General features: G+C 50.3%; 1 protein-coding gene across 4 annotated transcripts in view; it reads right to left on the reverse strand.

Annotated features, from left to right (window-relative positions):
• Positions 1-17729, reverse strand: part of DNAAF1 (dynein axonemal assembly factor 1) — a 104350-nt gene that overhangs the window by 41390 nt on the left and 45231 nt on the right. For all 4 annotated transcript variants that reach the window (XM_075940326.1, XM_075940327.1, XM_075940325.1 and 1 more), the window contains one exon: positions 4989-5110. In XM_075940326.1, coding sequence (XP_075796441.1) covers positions 4989-5110 — 122 coding nt within the window. The remainder of the gene's footprint in view (positions 1-4988; positions 5111-17729) is intronic.

A 17729-nucleotide genomic window follows, 5' to 3' on the forward strand; every position in this document is an offset into this window, starting at 1 on the left:
CCTTTGTTGCTTGTTTCTCCTTGTGTTCCTTCCTGACTTCCTTACTTACCTCGGGGTATGTCTACACTACAACGTTAATTCGAACTAACTTAGTTCGAATTAGTTAATTCAAACTAAGCTAATTCGAACTAACGGATCCAGACTAAAAAACTAGTTCAAATTAGCATTTTGCTAATTCGAACTAGCATGTCCACATTAAGTGGACCCTGAACTGGGGTTAAGGATGGCCGGAAGCAGTGCCGGCAGGGCATCAGAGGCGGACTTAGAGCGTGGCGATGCTGTCTCAGGCTAGCCAAGGGCTGTGCTTAAAGGGTCCCGACCCCCACCCCGGACAGACAGTTCTCAGGGGTGCCCCGCTTGCAAAGCAGTCCTGGCTTGGAGTGCCCGGACTACCCACACTGGGCATATCACACCACTCGGCCATCAGCCCGGCTGCACTTGCCGCAGGCTGCCATCTGGGGAGAGGAGGCAATTGGGGGGCTGCAGGAGAGCTTCCACCCCCAGAAGCCCGCAGAGCCAGCCCAGTCCTCCCCATCGGGGGCTCATGCCCCATTACTCCCTCACCTCCTTCCACTTACCCTTCCCTAGCCCCTTTTCTTGATGTACAAAATAAAGATAACGTGTCTTCCAAAATGGAATCTGTCTTTATTGAACAAAACTGGGGGAGACTGGGAAAAGGAGGTGGGAGAGGGGAAGAGAGAGGGCGGGATAGGGGAGGGCAACTAAAATGATCAGGGGTTGGAAACAGGTCCCATATGAAGAGAGGCTAAAGAGACTGGGACTTTTCAGCTTAGAAAAGAGGAGACGGAGGGGGGACAGGATAGAGGTCTCTAAAAGCAGGAGTTGGGTGGAGAGGGTGCATCAAGAAAAGATCTTCATTAGTTCCCATAAAGAAGGACTAGAGGACACCAAAGGAAAGGAATGGGTAGCAGGCTTCAAACTAGAAACAGAAAGTTGTTCTTCACAAAGCAAAGAGTCAACCTGTGGAACTCCTTGCTGCAGGAGGCTGTGAAGGCTAGAACTAGAACAGAGTTTAAAGGGAAGTAAGATCAAGTCACGGAGGTTGGGTCCATGGAGTGCTATTAGTCTGGGGGTAGGAGTGGTGTCCCTGCCCAAGGTTTGAGGAAGGCTGGAGAGGGATGGCATGAGACAAATGGCTTGGTCACTGTCTTCGAATTAAGTTCGAACTAGCAGAGCGCTAGTGCAGCGCCTATCAAAGTTAATTCGAACTAACGTCCGTTAGTTCGAATTAACTTTGTAGTGTAGACATACCCTCAGGGCTTTGGTCACCGTCCCCCCAATGAACCTAGTTTAAAGCCCTCCTCACTAGGTTTTCAAGAATCCCCGCGACGATGCTCTTTCCTCTTTTGGTTAGGTGGATCCCATCTCTTTCTAACAATCCTTGTGCCCAGAACAGCGTCCCATAGTCAAAGAAACCAAAGCCCTCTCTCCGACATCACCTGCGCAACCACACATTTACTTCCTCAATTCGACGATCCCTACCTGGACCTTGTCCATCAACCAGAAGGGTGGAAGAGACCACTTGCGCTTCAAATTCCTTGATCCTTCTTCCTAGCACTACATAATCTGCTGTGACCCACTCAAGGTCATTCTTGGCCGTATCGTTTGTTCCTACATGGAGTATTATTAGGGGGCTGCACCCCCTGCTCACTAAGCTTGCCAACCCCCCTCTCTCTGGGGATAGGTGTCAGGCCAGGGGGGATGGTGCAAGAGCAGGGGAGGGTGGAGGAGCAGGCTGGGAGTAGGTGTCTTACAAGGGGGTAGGGGTCAGGAGCAGGCTGGAGGTGTGGAGTCTTGGTGGAAGAGGTGAGTGAGGGGGCTGGGTGTGCGAGGTCTTGGCAGGGTGGTGAGTGAGGGGGTTGCAGGTATCAGTTCTCAGACTGGGGGAGTATGAGTGAGCAGGCGGGGGGTGCATGGTCTTGGCCAAGGTGATGTAAGATGGGGCTAGGGATACATGATGGGGCTGGTAGTGCAGGGAGAGGGGAGGATGTACGGCTCGCAGCTCTCGTACTGCTGGAGCACCGGGGGGGGGGGGGGAAAGGCGCGTAGCTCCCCTCCCCCCCAGGAGGGGGAGAAGGGTACGTGGCTCCTAGCATCCCTGGGAGGGAGGAAGGGGGGAGAGTGCGTGGCTCCCAGCCTCTCCCCAGGAGGGGGGAAGGAGAGAAGGTGTGTGGCTTCTGGCCCCCTGGGAGGGGGGAGAGGGAGAGGAGGAGGCAGAGCAGCTGAGGGCAGAGGGCATGATGACATCAGTCTGTCATCCTGCAGGAAATTTTTTTGTATATCTATTCACTTTCTCCACGCCACTCATATAACACTTTGTCATATCTCCTTAATCATCTCTTTTCAAGCTGAAGAGTCCAGTCTTTTAATCTTTCTTCATATGAAAGTTGTTCCATATCCCTACGCATTTTTCTAGCCCTTTTCTTCATCTTTTCCAATTTCAACATTTTTTTTTAGATGGGGCAAAAAGAACTGCACACAGTATTCAAAGTATGGGCATACCATGAATTTATATAGTGGCATTATGCTCATTTTTACCTTATTGTTTATCATTCTTAATAGTTTCTATGATTGTATTGCTTTTTAGACTGCTGCTGGATCCTGAACAGATGCTTTCAGAACTATCCATAAGGAATCCAAAATCTCTTTCTCGATGGATAACAGCTAATTTAGACTCATCATTTTGTATGTAGAGTTGGGCTTATGTTTTCATATGTGCATTATTTTGCATTTATCAACATTGATTTTCATTGGATATTTTGTTGCCCAGTCACTCTGTTTTTTGAGATCTTTTCACTCTCTGCCTTGGACTTAACTATCTTGGGGTATGTCTACACTACAAAGTTAGTTCGAACTAACTTTCATAGGCGCTACACTAGCGCTCCGTTAGTTCGAATATAATTCGAACTAACGGAGCGCTTAGTTCGAACTAGGTAATCCTCATTCTACGAGGATTAAGCCTAGTTCGAATTTACTAGTTCGAATTAAGGGCTGTGTAGACCCTTAATTCAAACTAGTGGGAGGCTAGCCCTCCCCAGGTTTCCCTGGTGGCCACTCTGGCCAACACCAGGGAAACTCTACTGCCCCCCTCCCGGCCCCGGACCCCTTAAAGAGGTACGGGCTGGCTACGGTGCCCGTGCCAGGTGCAAGCCTGCCAGCACCCAGCCAGCAGACCCTGCACCTGGCACGGCTCAAGCCACCCACCTAATGCCCCCCAGCCCTCTCCCTCTTCACAGGACCAGGCTGGCGGCTCCCTGGAGCTTGCCCGGGACCACAAAAGGCGGGCACCCGCCTGGTCTAGTGCGGACATCGTAGACCTCGTCCACGATCTCCGCACTAGGCACAGGAAAGTGGCCAGCTAGGGCAGGAGAGCTGCCAGCCTGGCCACCCAGGAACAGGTGTGCATGAAAATCAAGGGGGTCCATTGAGACCCCCGACCCTGAGCCCTGAGCTTACAATGGCCGTCCTGGGTCAGACCAAAGGTCCATCTAGCCCAGTAGCCTGTCTGCCGACAGTGGCCAACCCTAGGGACCCTGGAGGGGATGGACCGAAGACAGTGACCAAGCCATTTGTCTCATGCCATTCCTCTCCAGCCTTCCTCAAACCTTGGGCAGGGACACCACTCCTACCCCCCTGGATAATACCACTCCATGGACACAGCCTCCATGACTTGATCTAGCTTCCCTTTAAACTCTGTTCTAGTTCTAGCCTTCACAGCCTCCTGCAGCAAGGAGTTCCACAGGTTGACTCTTTGCTTTGTGAAGAACAACTTTCTGTTACTAGTTTGAAGCCTGCTACCCATTCCATTCCTTTGGTGTCCTCTAGTCCTTCTTTATGGGAACTAATGAAGAACTTTTCTGTATGCACCCTCTCCACCCAACTCCTGCTTTTAGAGACTTCTATCCTGTCCCTCCTCCGTCTCCTCTTTTCTAAGCTGAAAAGTCCCAGTTTCTTTAGCCTCTCTTCATATGGGACCTGTTTCCAACCCCTGATCATTTTAGTTGCCCTCCCCTCTCCCAGCCTCTCTCTTCCCCTCTCCCACCTCCTTTTCCCAGTCTCCCCCAGTTTTGTTCAATAAAGACAGATTCCATTTTTGAACACAATTGTCCTTTATTTTGTACATCAAGAAAAGGGGCTAGAGAAGGGTAAGTGGAAGGAGGTGAGGGAGGAATGGGGCATGAGCCCCCGATGGGGAGGACTGGGCTGGCTCTGCGGGCTTCTGGGGGTGGAAGCTCTCCTGCAGCCCCCCAATTACCCCCTTTCCCCAGATGGCAGCCTGCGGCAAGTGCAGCCGGGCTGATGGCCGAGTGGTGTGATGTTCCCAGTGTGGGTACTCTGGGAACTCCAAGCCAGGACTGCTTTGCAAGTGGGGCACCCCTGAGAACTGTCTGTCCGGGGTGGGGGTCGGGACCCTTTAAGCGCAGCCCTCGGCTAGCCTGAGACAGCATCTCCACGCTCTAAGTCCTCCTCTGATGCCCTGCCGGCACTGCTTCTGGCCATCTTTAACCCCGGTTCAGGGTCCACTTAATGTGGACATGCTAGTTCGAATTAGCAAAACGCTAATTCAAACTAGTTTTTAGTTCTAGACGCGTTAGTTCGAATTAGCGCTGTAGTGTAGACATACCCTTGAATAATTTTTTATAGTTTGCAAATGTTGCCTGTTTACCCTTTTTTTTTCAGATCATTTATGAATATATTGAACAGCACTAGTCTCTATACAGACTGCTATGGGACATTATTATTTACCTCTCTCCAGTCTAAAAACTGACCATATACTCCTATCTTTTGTTTTCTGCCTTTTAAGCAGTTACTGATCCACGAGAGGACCTTATTTCTTATCCCGTGACTTGCTACTTTGGCCAGATTCTTCTTCTCTGTGCATGGCAAAAATATTGATTAAAATGAAATGTCTGATCATTAGTATTTAATATACATTGCTATTAAAAGAAGACTTCACTGTTTCTCACCTGTCCTTTGGAAAAACCGGCCTATCATCCAGGTATGTTAATTGTTTTAGTCGAATAGTAAGCATCCTTCTATAATTAGGAATTTTCTTAATCACTTCATTTCCCATCAAATTCAGTACACGCTATAAAAGCAAGGTATATAGTTTTTTTTTTTTAGCAAATGGTAAAAATTAACTCTAGATAGGCTTAAAAAAAAAAAAAAGCGACACTGGCATGTAAACAACATGGGGAAAACCTCCAATCATGGACAAAGTTGCAATACTAAAGATATTTGATTTTTGTTAAATTGCTACAGTAGTATTTGCTGATAAACTTAAAAACAACAAAATGTCTGGTAGCACTTTATAGACTAACAAAACATGTAGATGGTATCATGAGCTTTCGTGGGCACAGCCCACTTCTTCAGATGATCAGAGTTATGAGTTTAGGATGTGCAGACTCAAAATAAATAGGGGGGGGGGGAGAAGGAGCAAAGGGAATAAAAATATCAAAGGGAAAACAAGTAAACAGAGCTGGTGCCATAAGCACCTAAAAATTGGATAGTGAAAAGGAAGCAGATTAGCATCAAAGGGAATTAACACAAGAATCCACATAGATTCTTGTTGACACCTTCATTGAATGTTAGGTTGGTAATGTCCCAGACATCCATTGTCCTAATTGAGGAGATGATGAGCAGAGTGAGAACTGAATTTGTAGATGAATTGTAATTCCAATGCCTCCCTGTGTATTTGACTAGTAGAACTGTTTTGTGACAATAACAGGTATGCGATGATAACAGGTATATTTCCTATTCAATCTGACTGTCTCCAAGCAGTTTTCAGTATTAAGGTCTAGTTTAAATTACAGTATTAAAATATTTTCCATCTCATCAGGGCTCTTTATTTTTACAATTAAAACAAAGAAGAAGTTACTCACTTTGGTGCAGTAATGATGGTTCTTCTAGATGTGTTCTCGTGGGTGCTCCAGTCTAGGTGTTGGGCTCATCCTGGTGCCGCTGGTCAGAGGATTTTACAGCCGTAGTCGGCCGGACCGCGCATGCGCGTTTAGTGCCACGCGCCGTTCATGCCCTTTCTAACGTTGTGCGGTCCGGCCCCCCGCCAGTTCCTCTCACCGCTTGGTATCTGCAACGAGAAATAGAGAGAGAGAGCCCGGAGCGGGGAGGAGGGCAGAACGTGGAGCACCCACGGGGACACATCTCGAAGAACCATCATTACTGCACCAAGGCGAGTAACTTCTTCTTCTTTTCGAGTGGTCCCCGTGGGTGCTCTAAAGCAATAGCCGCTGTGTGCGCTCCGAGTCAATGCATTTCTGCAACTGATAGCACTGCAGAAGCTACTGCTGAGCCTGTGGCCCAACGTTGTACTATTGCATAATGTCGCATGAAGGAAGTACTGGAAGACCAAGTAGCTGCACGGCAAATGTCACTGAGGGGAGCTCCGTGGGTGAAAGCCGTGGAGGTCGCTACCGCCGTTGTAGAGTGCGTAGTGGGTTGTGTGATAAGGGTCCTGTTCCAAATATCATGGCAGGTGGTAATACAAAGGCCAATGAGTCTGGCAATATGACGGCTAGAAAGTGCATTGCCTTTGGAGCGCTGTGCAATGGAAACCAAAAGTCTGTCTGTCCGCCGCCATTGCCGTGTTCTTTCTAAATAGTAAGAGAGCACTCGGTGAACGTCAAGCATATGTAGCAAAGCGTCCTTCCATGAGGAATGAGGTTTGGGATAGAAGGATACAAGAACAATGGGCTCATTTATGTGAAAAGAGGAGCAGACCTTGGAGGTAAAGGCCGTGTGAAAACGTAGTGTAACTGAGTCCTTGGAAAAAGATGTGAAAGGCGGTGATGCCATTAGAGCCGCCAATTCCCTAACTCTATGAGCTGATGTGATAGCAAGTAGAAAAACTAACTTCATTCTTAACATTTGGAGTGACACAATCGCTAGTGGTTCAAATGGGGGGTGCATAATAGTATCAAGCACGAGGTCCAGATTCCAGCAGGGAGGTGGTGGTTTTCGAGGAGGGTAGAGGTTCATTAGACCTTTTAAAAATCTTTTTCTGATGTAGTGGGCGAACACTGAATAACCCTCCACGGGACCGTGAAAGGCACTAAAAGCTGCTAAATGTACTTTCAGGGACGAGAGGGAAAGCCCCGAACTCTGAAAGTAAACGATGTAATCAAGGATTCGGGGCAAAGGAGATGTCTGTGGTTCGATACTGTTGCAAAGACACCATTGGGAGCATCTACGCCACTTTGCGAGGTAAGTATTCTGTGCGGACGACTTCCTACTGTGTACCAGTATCATCTTAACCCGGTCCGAGCAAAGAGTCTCTCCCTCCCTTAGCCAGTTAGCAGCCATGCTGTCAGATGTAGTGAGTCCAGTCTGGGGTACAGCAGAGTGCCTCTCTCTTGCGAGAGAAGGTCCGGATAGAGAGGGAGGGGTCAGGGTGGCGCAAGCGACAGCCTGTATAAGAGCGGATACCACGTTTGCCTTGGCCAGGCCAGAGCCATCATGATGACAGTTGCTGCCTCTGTCTTGATTTTCTGCAATGCTCTGTGGATGAGGATTGCTGGAGGAAACGCGTATAAGAGCATCCTTTCCCACGTGATTAGGAGGGCATAGCTGAGAGAAGCCCTGCCTATACCTGCTCTGGAGCAGAAGAGGGGACACTTCATGTTGTCAGGAGTGGCGAAGAGGTCCACTGTCTGAGCTCCCCATCTGCAAAAGACCCATTGGAGTACATCCGTTCTTATTTCCCATTTGTGATCTTGGGGAAAGCGCCTGCTGAGAGAGTCCACAATGACATTACTGGTGCCAAGTAAGTAAAACGCTGTTATAGTGATGTTGTTCCATATGCCCCAGTTCCAGAACTGCACTGCTTTGGCAAACAGGGAACCTGATCTTGCTCCCCCTTGTTTGTTTATATAGTACATTGTGGCTTCGTTTTCCATGAGAACTCTGACGGAGGTGCTCTTTATGTGTAGTAGGAAGTGCCTGCACGTATGGAAGACAGCTCTCAGCTCTAAAAGATTTATGTGCAGAGACCTCTCGGTGAGAGATCACTTGCCTTGTATGCACCTGTTGTTCATGTGAGCGCCCCACCCAACAAGGGAAGCATTGGTTGTAATTTCAACGGACAGTTGTGGATGCTGAAAAGAGACTCCTGTCATGAGATTTTGCGCTTCTGTCCACCATCGAAGAGACATGCGAACGTGAGACGATGGAGTTACTATCTTGTGAATACTGTGCTTTGCAGGTACGTACACCGTTGCTAACCAGTGCTGCAAGTTCTGCAGGTGAAGTTGTGCGTGGGGAACAACAAAGGTAGTAGCCGCCATGTGCCCCAGTAAACAGAGGCAGGTGTGAACCGAAATTGTTGGAGCTTTGATGAGCATGTGCTGAATTGTCTGAAATCTGTCCGAAGGTAAGTATGCTCTCACCGCAAGAGAATCGAGGATTGCTCCTATAAATTTTATGCTTTGTGTCGGAATTATTGTTGACTTTTGCTCGTTCACTATGAGACCGAAGGAGTCGAACGTATGTTCAAGGCCTCTTGATGCGTTGTGGCCTTGATCAGACAATCATCGAGGTATGGAAATATTATCATATTTAGATGGCGGAGATGTGCTACCACTACAGCAAGCATTTTTGAGAATACCCTAGGTGCTGATGCGAGACCGAAGGGTAAAACACGATATTGGAAGTGTTTGCCTGCAATTACAAATCGAAGAAATCACTTGTGCGTGGGGTACATGGTGATATGGAAATACTCATCTTGCAGGTCGAGGGCTGCAAACCAATCGTTGTTGTCGAGAGAGGAAATTATTGTATTAAGAGTTACCATCTTACTACAATAATTAATAATTAATAATAAGGATAGGGTCATAATTCAAAATGACCTGGACAAATTGGAGAAATGGTCTGAGGTAATTAGGATGAAGTTTAATAAAGACAAATGCAAAGTGCTCCACTTAGGAAGGAACAATCAGTTTCATACATACAGAATAGGAAGCAACTGTCTGGGAAGGAGTATGGCAGAAAGGGATCTAGGGGTTATAGTGGACCAAAAGTTGAATGAGTCAGCAGTGTGATGCCGTTGCAAAGAAAGCAAACATGATTCTGGGATGCACTAACAGGTGTGTTGTGAGCAAGACACAAGAAGTTATTCTTCTGCTCTACTCTGCGCTGGTTAGGCCTCAATTAGGCTACGTCTACACTGGCATGATTTTCCGAAAATGCTTTTAATGGAAAACTTTTCCGTTAAAAGTATTTTTGGAAAAGCACATCTAGATTGGCAGGATGCTTTTCTGCAAAAGCACTTTTTGCGGAAAAGCGTCCGTGGCCAATCTAGATGCGGTTTTCCGCAAAAAAGCCCCAATCGCCATTTTCGCGATCGGGGCTTTTTTGCGGAAAACAGTACTGTGCTGTCTACACTGGCCCTTTTGCACAAAAATCTTTCGGAAGAAGACTTTTGCCCGAATGGGAGCAGCATAGTATTTCCGCAAAAGCACTGACGATCTTACACGAGATCGTCAGTGCTTTTTCAGAAATTCAAGCGGCCAGTATAGACAGCTGGCAAGTTTTTCCGCAAAAGCAGATGATTTTGTGGAAAAACTTGCCAGTCTAAACACAGCCTTGGAGTACTGTGTTCAGTTCTGGGCACTGCATTTCAAGAAAGATGTGGAGAAATTGGAGAGGGTCCAGAGAAGAGCAACGAGAATGATTAAAGGTCTAGAGAACATGACCTATGAGAGAAGGCTGGAGGAATTAGGTTTGTTTAGTTTAGAAAAGAGAAGATTGAGGGGGAACATGATAGCAGTTTTCAGATATCTAAAAGGGTGTTATAAGGAGGAGGGAGAAAACCTGTTCATCTTGGCCTCTGGGGAGAGAACAAGAAGCAATGGGCTTAAATTGCAGCAAGGGAGATTTAGGTTGGACATTAGAAAAAAGTTCCTAACTGTCAGGGTAGTCAAACACTGGAATAAATTGCCCAGGGGGGTTGTGGAATCTCCATCTCTGGAGATATTTAAGAGTAGGTTAGATAAATGTCTATCAGGGATGGTCTAGACAGTATTTGGTCCTGCCATGAGGGCAGGAGACTGTACTCGATGACCTCTCGAGGTCCCTTCCAATCCTAGTATTCTATGATCTTGAAATGCTGTTTCTGAAGATGATGGTTCAACCGGTGAAGATTGAGGATGGGTCTCTAACCTCCTGTGTTCTTCTGCATTAGGAAGTAACGCGAATAAACCCTCTTCCTCTGAACTGGTCTGGGACCCTCTCTATCGCCCTGATAGTAAGAAGACTGTAAGCTTCCTGTTTCAGGAGGAGTTTGTGAGATGGGTCCTTGAAATGGGACGGGGTAGGTAGGTGGATGGGAGGAATGGAAGTGAAGGCCTGATCTTATGACCTCTAGAACCCATCTATCAGTTGTTATCTCGGCCCATTGTTGATAGAAGAGGCAGAGGCGATGGTGAAAGAGAGATAAAATGTCGGAGATGTTCATGACAGCGATTGGTGCATGCAAGCCCCCAACTGAGGAGTCAAATTTGCTGTTTGGAGGATGATGGGTTGGACGGGACGTTTGAGGGCGTCTGCGTTGGGGTCATTGCTTCAGACACATCTGGTCAAATGGTCCTTGTTGTTGTTGTCTGCGTGGCTGATAGTCATACCTTCTTTGAAAAGGAAATTACCGTCTACGTCAGAAGGGAGGTGCGTACATTCCAAGCGTACTCAAGGTAGTGCAAGAATCCTTGCCCATGGGACCTTGTCAGCCTTTTCACAAATAATTTGATCTTGTTGAAGGGCAGATCTTTAACCTTCGACTGTAGCTCCTTTGGAACACCTGCTGTCGTCAGCCAGGAGGATCTCCTCATGGCTATCATGGTCGCTACAGACTGCGCTGCCATGTCAGCCATGTCCATGGCCATTTGGAGGCTTGCCCTGGAACACGCATATCGCTCTTGTACTACAGCCCATAGGAGCGTCTTATCGGCATCTGGTATGCACTGTGCCATGTCGCCCAGTGTGGTTATGTTATCAAAGCTATGATTTGATAACAGTGCTGCATAGTTAGAGATACAGAGGAGGAGTGTGGCCGATGAATATACCTTTCGGCCGAATACGTCTAATTTCGTTGCTTCCTTATCAGCCCCTATATTCTTTATTTGAGGATTTTTTGTTCTTTGTAAGGCCGCATCCAGCACGAGGGAGTTAGGTTGGGGATGCGTAAAAAAAAAATTCCAACCCCTTTGATGGCACGAAATATTTTTTGTCAGCGCGCTTAGACGTTGGTGTGGTAGACACCGGGGTATCCCAAATCTCCTCTGCTGACTCCAGGATGGTTTCATCAATCAGAAGCACTATCTTAGATTGTTGCCTGGGGTGCAAATTTTTTAGCAGCTTGTACTGTTTTGATTGAACCTCTGCCAATTGCACCTTCTGAGACTCCGCCACCCCTTAAAAAGGTCTTGAAACTCCTGCGCATCATCGGGAGGAGAGATATTTCCTGCAAACACCACTTCATTGGGGGAGGACGAGGAGAGGTCCATTGGAGAAGCCTTTCGAGGCTGTTTGTCAGTGTCCGATATCTGCCCTTCTTCTGGCTTGGAGAGATGTATTGGAACAGAAGGGACATTGGAAGGCAGTGGTAATGGTTAGGTCTGCTGCTGGACCTGCAGTGGTGGTGAATGTCGGCAATAGGATAAAGAACGACAGCAGCAGGAGTGAGCGTGTGAGCGAGACCTCATATGCCTATGAGACGTGTAGTGATGCCCATAGTAGCGGTCAGTATATGCTGGAGACGATCTCCTCGATGACTAATAGCTCCCATGTCTGCTGTGATAAGCTATAGAGGGGGAGCATCTTGGCGAATGAGACCCGTGAGGTGAGAACGGACGACGAGGGGAAAAGGGTCTGTGCTCATGGGAGTCATAACAGGAGATGGATCGATGCTGCGGAGACCGCGGCCTGCGTCTATGGTAAGACTCCCGCTCATTGTGAGATCGTCTGTGTGGAGAACGCTCAAGTGTAGGTGAAGGGGATGGTGCCGGTGAGAAAACTGGGGATGGCGAAAGTGATGGAAGTCGTGGTACTGACTTTCTGTCTGCCTTTATGGGAACTGTAATGACACCCTCATCCAAGACATCACCCTCCGTTGGAAGTTGGCTCTGTTCATCAATTATCAGTACCGGCGATTGAAAAGTAGATGACGATGCTGAAGTTGCCTCTGATGGTGCTGCCGGTGCCTTTGCAGGTGCCACCTCGTACTGCCTCCGCGGTGCTGTGCTCGGCGCCACTTGGCGTGGTCTCTGTGGTGCCGCCTTCGGTGCTGTTACAGGTGATCCCCGCGGTGCCGATCCCGGTGCCGTGTCCTGTGGTTTGCATGGTGCCGACTGCAGTGCCGCTTGGTGCGGGTGCTGTGGTGTTGTGCTCGGTGCTGACTCGCGGGGCTTCCTTGGTGCCGTGTCTGTTGCTGGGTAATGCCGGTCCGCTGATGCTGCACTCCATCCATGCTCAGCTGCCAGTGCGGGTGACGGCGCTGGTGTCAACGCAGCACGTGCCAGCGGCACAAGTGCCCTGGGACCGGGTGGTACTGCTAGCTTAGGAGGTTGCAGTCCAATCCCTGACGTCCCTGGCTCAACTCTGTGGCTGACTCTAGACACGGGTGAAAAGCGAGCTGGAGAAGCTCGCTTCTTCTTTGAGGCCAGTGCCTCAGGGGATAACACTCTTCTCTTTTGAGCCGCGGCAGAGTCCAAAGGTGCGGCATCCGAAGGCTGAAGCATCTTGTCAAACAGAATTAACTTAAGGCGCATTTCCCTGTCCTTATGTGCTCTTGCGGTCAGTTTAGAGCAGTGGACACACTTCTGGGGAATACGTGACTCTCCCAGGCATGAGAGAGTCACATATTCCCTGAGGCCGGCATTGTATTCCTGCAGAGGGAACACTTTTTAAATCCTGGAGAACCAGGCATGGTGAGTCAGGAGTAGAAAGGGATCTCACTGAATTACTAGATCAACTAACTATAAGCAATGCCTAATAACTAATTAAACTAATTAAACTTTATATATATAGATGAAAGAAAAAATTTTTTTTTGAAGAACAATAACAGGAACTCTAACTAACTAACCATAAACTGACTAACTATGAACTACAGAACGCTAAAATATAACTTTTTTCCCCACAGAAAGCGCTTTCTCCAAGGAGAAGAAGGGAGCTCCACCAGCAACTGAGGACGGTTGTGAGGAACTGGTAGGGGACCAGACCGCTCAACATTAGAAAGGGTGTGAACGGTGCGTGGTGCTAAACGCACATGCACAGTCCGGCCAACTACGGCTGTAAAATCTTCCAACCAGCAGCGCTGAGACGAGCCCGGCACCTAGAGTGGAGCACCCACGGGGACCACTCGAAGAAGATCTTACAGGTACAAGAGAGGAAAAAAATGTCCATGAGAATAGACTAGGTAGAATTAAGGTTACGATGCGGATCTTTAGCAACAATTTGGAGCTTTTCTACGTGGACAATATTTATGTACCTGGACAATATTTAGTAATTTTCCCTAAAATTCAGATAATCTATGGTATACTTTTTAAAAGTTCAGGGAAAAGAATCAGAGAAAATATTTAGAGACTATCAAAGGAACTGGGCGATTTTTGGGGGACATATTTTATTTGCCAAAAATGCTGCTTCCAGTTCACTGTGAGGCTATGTCTACTCTATAAGTTTTTTTTGCCAAAACACTAGTTTTGGCACAAAAAACGGTGGAGCGTCCACATCTAAAGCACGTTTCTGCACACACACAAAAAAATAATACAGTAAATCGACAGGAAAGAAGGCTTTTGTCGGTAGACTTATTCCTCTCCCCACAAGGAATATCTCCTTTTTGCACTACAGCTCTTGTGCAAAAAGGCAAGTGAGGACGCAAGTACTGGCCTCCAGGAAAAAAACACAAGTGGCCTCTTGGATGTTCTGTAGCAGGCAATCACAACTTTCTAGTTCCTGTCGGCAGGAACCCTGCACAGCCATTGTGGCAGGAAGCTTGCTCACAACAGGTGCCGTGGCCACGCAGCTCTGTTTCCCACAGAATGGCAGAGCAACCAGGTGCCCGAGACCCCACTGGCTCTGCCAGGGAGCAGCCACAGGGCTCCCAGGACCCCACCAGGGGCAACAAGTGAAATGCACACAGAAATGATGAATTTCGAATTGAGTCGCTCCAGGAACCCCGGGCAAAGAGGCGTAACGCAGAAAGCTACTCCCACATGGCCATGTCCCTGATGCAGCGAGATCACCCCGCCTGGACCATGTAACAGGTTCGGGCCAAGGTGAAGGAGCTCTGTCAGGGATATGTCAGGGCGACAGGGCGGAGGGGGTGCTCAGGGGCAGAACCACACACCTGCCCCTACGATAGGGAGCTCCACCACATCTTGGGTGGGGGGAACCCTCTTCCCCCTCCATCATTGTGGACTCCGGGCTGGAGCAGTCTGTACTCCAGCACATGGAGCCTGTCCTCAAGGCGCAGAAGATGGAGGGGCAGGTCCAGCCCCCGACGGAGGAGGAGGATCAGGACAATGAGACCGTCACCCTGTCCCTGGAGCAAGACCCTGCCAGCCTGGACATCTTCCAGGCCTCCTCAGAGGCCTGGGAGGGATCTTTAGGTACATTGGTGTGCACACACACAGGGTGTGGGAGGTGGATGCACAGGGGATGGGGGGCAGTGTTATGTGGGCTGGTGGCCAGCACATGCTGCTGCAGTCTGTGCATATGCAACAATGTGCAGTGGGACGGTGCAGCATGTAGCCACGGAAGCCAGCCCCTCAACATGCCTGGGAGCCTGCTGCCAGTCTCATGACTGTCACACAAGTCCTGCCTCCAGGGGGGAGGGAGGTGCACCCAGCTACAAGCAGTGTGGCCGCAAGGGCACAGGCATGACTCCACATACGCCCTGGAGTGCTGCACACAGCACACAGGCAAGCCTGCACAGGGAGGGCCAGGCTACACATGGCTCCTGTGCTGCCCATCAGGGCATCGCAGTCTGGCCACACACTTCCCTTACCTGCCTGGCCACGGTGTGTGTGCAGGTGGGGGGGGGAGGAGGGCAGCATGGTCCTGTGGCCACCTTGAGGCCCCTGTGACACAGGGCGTGTTGTGCAGGCCACACATGGCCTTGCAGCCAGGACATCCCTTCCTGTGGGCCATGGACTGGTGCAGTCTCTGCTCACTCAGGAGGGCATAGCCAAGGGAATGTGTGTGCAGGGAGGACTGACCGTCCCTCCTTCTTGTGTCTTCTCCACAGCGGGACCAACTGGGACAGAGGGCCATGCCACGCCACTGCAGACACCTGTCACAGTCTGGGGGACCCGCAGACGAGCCAGGCCTGGCGAGGAGCTCATGCCAACACATCAGTGTCATGCATGACATCCACACCACCCTGTCACGCAGGCTGAACACTGATCTTGAGTGGCGGCAGCAGGCCTGGAGTGACCTCATGGTGCGCTGTGACACTTTGTGCGGTATCTTGTCCTGCATGGGGGAACAGCCACCTGCTGCTCCTCCCTTCCACCCTCTGCCCACCCTCCTATATTCATGGCCCACCTGTCTGCTCACCCTGCCATGCCTCTCCTCCCTCCTCATGCATGCCTCTGCTCCCTTCCTTCCCCATGGCCATGCCTCCTCCCCCAGTCATGCCTATGGCCCTTCCTCCTGCCCCCCCCCCGACTCTGACCCTGCTCCAGCCGCCTCTCCCGTCCATGCCTATCAGGTCCCCAGACATCCCCAACCCCAACAAGGTCCCTGCACCTGAGGGGGCTCAGCAAGCCGCCCCATGACTCCTCCCAGTCCTGATCCCCCTCCCAGTCCTGATTTCCCTTCCCAGTTCTGATCTCTCCTCCCGGTTCAGACAGCCCACTCCCCCTGTCCACCCTCATTTATGTTTAATTAAAAAAAAGAGTCGTTTTGTTTTAAAACCAAGCAGGTGTGTTTATTGGGATGTCAGGGTAGGGCCAAGGGGAGGAGGTGAGACGTGGAAGGGAGAGAGAAGAAATGCCAAAGCCCCAGTTGAGGAGGCCCTAGGGGAGTTACTGTGGTTCCTGAGAGAACCTCTCCCTGGATGCTTCCTGTATGCGCACCCTGGCTTGATGGGCCTGGTGGGTTGCAGTTGTCCGGGGCTGCACAAAGCCACGGCCCTCGCAGGTGGCCTCTGCCACCCACCCTCGGAGGAAGGCCTCCTCCTTGCACTACACCAGGTTGTAGAGCACACAGCAGGTCACCATCTTGGGGATATTCTGCTCCCCAATGTCCAGGTGGGTGAGGAGGCAGCGGAAGCATCCTTTCAGATGCCCGAAGGCACACTCCACCTGCAACAGGGACTGTTCAGGACGGCATTGAAAATGTCCATGGTGCGATCCAGCTGGCTGGTGTAGGGGTGCATTAGCCAGGGCATGAGGGGTATGCCGTGTCCCCCACTATGCACACTGACATAGTCTGGTTGCCCACCGGAAACTCACGGTGGGGGAAAAAAGGTGCCTGTCTCCAGCTGGACACACAGGCTGGAGTTCCGAAAAACTTGGGCATCGTGAGCCCTGCCCAGCCACCCCACGTTAATGTTTGTGAAGTGGCCCCAGTGGTCCACCAAGGCCTGCAGGACTACAGAGAAGTAGCTCTTTCGGTTCACAAACTGGGCCACTCAATGTTCCGGAGCCTAGATGGGGATGTGCGTGCTGTTGATTGCTCCCGTGCAGCTGGGGAATCCCAGGACAGCAAAGCTATCCATGGTTGCATCCAGGTTGTGGAGCCGGATGACTTTGCGCCGCAGCAGGGAGTTGATGTCCCGGACGACCTGCAGAAGGAAAGAAGCACACAAAACAGAATGAGAGAAGGGTTGTGTGCTCCCAGTGGGACGTGGATGCCCCCCCCCCCAGGAGCCCTCCCCAAATGAACCTGTGCCCCCCCCCACCCCAGACCAGGCCTTTCCCCCAACTCCCAGTCCACCCTGTACAGTCACCAGCCCCCCTATTCTGAGGGTCCCCATTATACAACACTCTCCCCCCCCCGCCCCATTTAGATGCTGCAGCCCCTGATCTCCTTACCTGCATCAGGATGGCCCCGATGGTCGACTTCCCCACGCCAAACTGGTTAGCCACCGAGCAGTAGCTGTCTGGGGTGGCCAGCTTCCATAGTGCGATGGCAACCCACTTCTGGAGTGGGATGGCAGGCCACAGGTGGATGTCACATCATTGGAGGGCAGGAGAGAGCCAGGCACAGAGCTCCTGGAAGGAGCCTTCCGCATCCAGAAGTTCTGGATCCATTGCTGGTCATCCCACCACTCCAGGACAAGCCGGTTCCACCAGTCCGAGCTGGTCTCCAGTCTCCAAAATCTTTAGGGAATGGTGGGCTTTGGCAGCCAGAGTGGAGCACCCGCAGACAGACAGAGGCTGATTACAGGAATGTTGCTTGAAGCAGGTGCTGCAGGGAGTGCAGCATGGCCCTGTGGGGTCCGTTGCATACCCAGGGGCAGCTCTGGCTCCATAGCACGCCGGGCAGAGGAGGAAAAAGCTGTGCTGTTCCCAAAAAGGCAAAGGGCACACACAGCAGGCACTGCTGAAGCTTTGCTTTGCCAAAGAGGCTAGCAAGCGGGCAGCAGAAACAGAGAAGCAGCTGTCCAGGGGGATCCCTTTAAACGTGCGTCTCTGGAGGGCTCTGGCAACAGCACTCGAGAGCAACTGATGACCTTGATCCCAGCTAGAACTGGT

The sequence above is a fragment of the Pelodiscus sinensis genome, chromosome 12 (genome assembly GCF_049634645.1).
Source record: "Pelodiscus sinensis isolate JC-2024 chromosome 12, ASM4963464v1, whole genome shotgun sequence".
NCBI classification, from domain to species: Eukaryota; Metazoa; Chordata; order Testudines; family Trionychidae; genus Pelodiscus; species Pelodiscus sinensis.